The following is a 3,030-nucleotide window of genomic DNA, read 5'->3' on the forward strand; positions in this document are numbered from 1 at the left end:
GACCCTGTGTTGTAATGTTTAGCATTTGACAACAAAAAAATGCCATAAGTCATATCTTTAGGCAAAATAAGAGAGGTAAATACTATTTTTATTAGACTTTTGGTGCTGTTTTTGAAGTCGGTATCCCATTAGTGCAGAATTTATTAACTGTATTACATTCACCAAATAAGCCAAATGACAGAAATACAAAAATGCTCATTTAATAAGACTTTAAAAAGTTCTTAGGCTATATTAAGTGTTGTTTAGACTTTAAACGGCAATGAGTTTATTTGTTCACTAGGTGGGTTCTGTGACTGTTGGTATTTGTTGAGACGTCATGTGACCAAAGGGGATCGAAAGGGAGTGACAGAGGGTTGTTATTGTTTTGTTTAGGCTATTCATTTATTCATTTTTTTTGTCTTGAATTATTTATTTCATATATTATACTGTATAATATTTTTTTGTATTTGTTGTAGTCTACATTTGTTCAATACTGTTGTTATACTATTATACTACATTTGTTATACTATATGTTGGAAATACTATTATGATGTTCATTGTTTGTAATGTTTGTGACAGGGGTCCGCGGAAAAGTCTAGAGAAAAACTACTAGAAAGAAATAATAAGATTAGAATAAATAAGTAAACTAGATTAATGAATAAAAATGTGATTTAAATAAAATATATTAGTTAGTTATTATTCTATGAAATAGATTAAATTAGATTAAAATAAATAAACAAATAATCAATATATTTAACAGTACATTACTACTATAATATATATATATATATATATATATATATATATATATATATATATATATATATATATATATATAAACACATTTTGGAATTAATATTACATTTTCAGTGTATAAAATGGGTGTTTATAGGATGGGGTCCGTGGCATGTAAAAGATTAAAAACACCTGCAATTAGACTAGCGTAGAAGTGTAGATTACCATATGAGCATGGTATACTTTTTTTGTTTTGTTTTTATCAAGAATAAACCGCATTTTAATTCGTTTTATTATTATTATTATAAATGTGCATGCAGTTTTATGAGTTCGTGTTAATGAAAAGACTGCTGCATTAAATATTCTGGTTTTAAATTAATTCCAAGAGTATTTAAGTGAAAAACGAAAAGAAAAAAAGTTAAAAAGTGACTCATAATGGAGGTTCCGAGTTTGCGCAATTACGTTGTGCGTGACCGTGCGTCACCTGCGTTTCCAGGGGAACGTGACTCGTTAGGACTCTGGCGTGGTGGTGGAAGTATTCAGTCTCTTTGTTACATTCAATAAATATTTACTTATTTTTCTAACAATTTTTCATTTGATCTGAAAACGATTGTAGACTATAGCCTAATTAATGAGTCTGTTTTTTAATCCGGTGCACTGTCATTTTAAACTTTACTCGTATTGTTGTTGTGACAGAAATCAGGTCACATTCATTGATGTGCACCAGGTTTAAACCTAAAAAGACTTTTTTAGTTTTTTTTGCACCTTAAATGTTGAATGCTGAAAAGTTAGTTTTTAAATTAGACCTTATTATTCTTATTATTTGGTTTGAATAAGTTTGTAAGGCTTAAAAGTGTCAAACGTTGCAGCTTATTTAATTAATTTTTTCAGTAGGCTACATAAAACTGCAAGACATTTCTCTAGCGTAAATGTCTTCAATCAAATTTTTTTGAGAATGACTGGGGAAATAACAAGCACAAACAGGTTTGTTAGAAACATCAAAAGTTTGGATCTCCAAATGATGGTCCACAGTCAAGAGGTTTAGAACCTTCTGGGACCTCTTTCACTACTCTGCCACATCAATGGTGACAGGATGACAGGTTAGTACTTTCTTCACAAGCTTTCACTCGTTAATTTATTCTTGAAGTTTTGATATCAATATTACAGTATTGCTGATTTACAAATTCATCTTCAGACAGGTCTACGGTCAGATCAGAGTCTTCAGCTTATAAGAAGGATAAAAGCATTCCAACCTCTTTGACACAGTTGTGCAAACAGCTGGAGGAGAGAATCATCCAGAAATCACAATATTACACCATCTGCCATGAAGACAGAGAGTCTCTGGTCAGTCTCAAAATATTCATCATCTGAAGTATTTTGCATCGTACAGTAGGCCCTAATACAGATGAAATTTTATCAGATTGGATTCTCCTAATCCACCAAAAGCATCATATGCCTAGAAGTTCTCATGCTGTTTTTGACAATTAAATAGAGACTTAGAGGGACTTTTCATATGTTTAGGTCAAAATACATTTGTGCATTTGATTTCTATTCTCTTAAAGGAGCTGTATGTAAGAAATGTATTTCAATTAATCATAAAATGGCCCTGATATGTCACTAGACATTAAGAAATCATGTTCATTTCAAATACTTATATCACTGACAAAAGTAGTACGGCCAGGATATTGTCATTTAAAAAGTGAAGTTGCAGCCCTCAACTGATGTTGATGTTGTCATGTTGTGTTTTGGCCTGAAGCGCCACCCTCCACCTATCTACCAATCACGAAGTCAGTTGTGTTTCAGCATCCGGGTTGCCAGCTCTGCTCTAGTTACCACAGCTGCAGCTACAAACTGCAGCCCACGTTCCTGCTGGATCCTGCAGCCTATCTGGCAACCTTGAGTCAGGGGGGAGGGGGAGGGGATACACCGCTCTATAGTAATTTGAAAGTGATTGCAGTACCAGTTTTGGCCACAATCTTACATACAGCTCCTTTAATTCCTCTTTTTTTTCCTCTTTTCTCTTTATGCTTATTGCTGTTCTTTATTAGATGTATGATATGTTATGTTTTTATAATTGTAATTATATTATTTCTCATGCATATAAAATATAGAGAGAAAATAAAGCCAAAACAAACAGATTTTGAGTCGTACAGTTAGAGTTTATGCAGTCAATCTCAAACTTAAAATACTCCCAGAAGTATGAATACGAGTTTACATAATAAATCTCTTTTCTTTTTGCTTTTGACCTTCAGACTGCAGTGTTGACCTCTGAGCTGGGTCTGATCTGGCAGAACCTGAAAACCTTGTCTGTGGACA

The 3,030-nt window shown here is 32.7% G+C and overlaps 1 protein-coding gene across 1 annotated transcript in view; it reads left to right on the forward strand.

Moving 5' to 3' along the window:
* Positions 1 to 1,807: 1,807 nt before the first annotated feature.
* ccdc87 (coiled-coil domain containing 87) overlaps positions 1,808 to 3,030 on the forward strand; it is a gene marked incomplete at both ends in the record, with an annotated part of 9,578 nt that continues 8,355 nt past the window's right edge. Inside the window, 3 exons of the mRNA XM_081362629.1 lie at positions 1,808 to 1,814; positions 1,910 to 2,058; positions 2,967 to 3,030. The exon at positions 2,967 to 3,030 is cut by the window's right edge and continues 187 nt beyond it. Of these exons, the coding sequence (XP_081218755.1) occupies positions 1,808 to 1,814; positions 1,910 to 2,058; positions 2,967 to 3,030 (220 nt within the window). The remainder of the gene's footprint in view (positions 1,815 to 1,909; positions 2,059 to 2,966) is intronic.

Source organism: Scardinius erythrophthalmus (genome assembly GCF_964197995.2).
Source record: "Scardinius erythrophthalmus genome assembly, chromosome: 4".
NCBI classification, from domain to species: Eukaryota; Metazoa; Chordata; class Actinopteri; order Cypriniformes; family Leuciscidae; genus Scardinius; species Scardinius erythrophthalmus.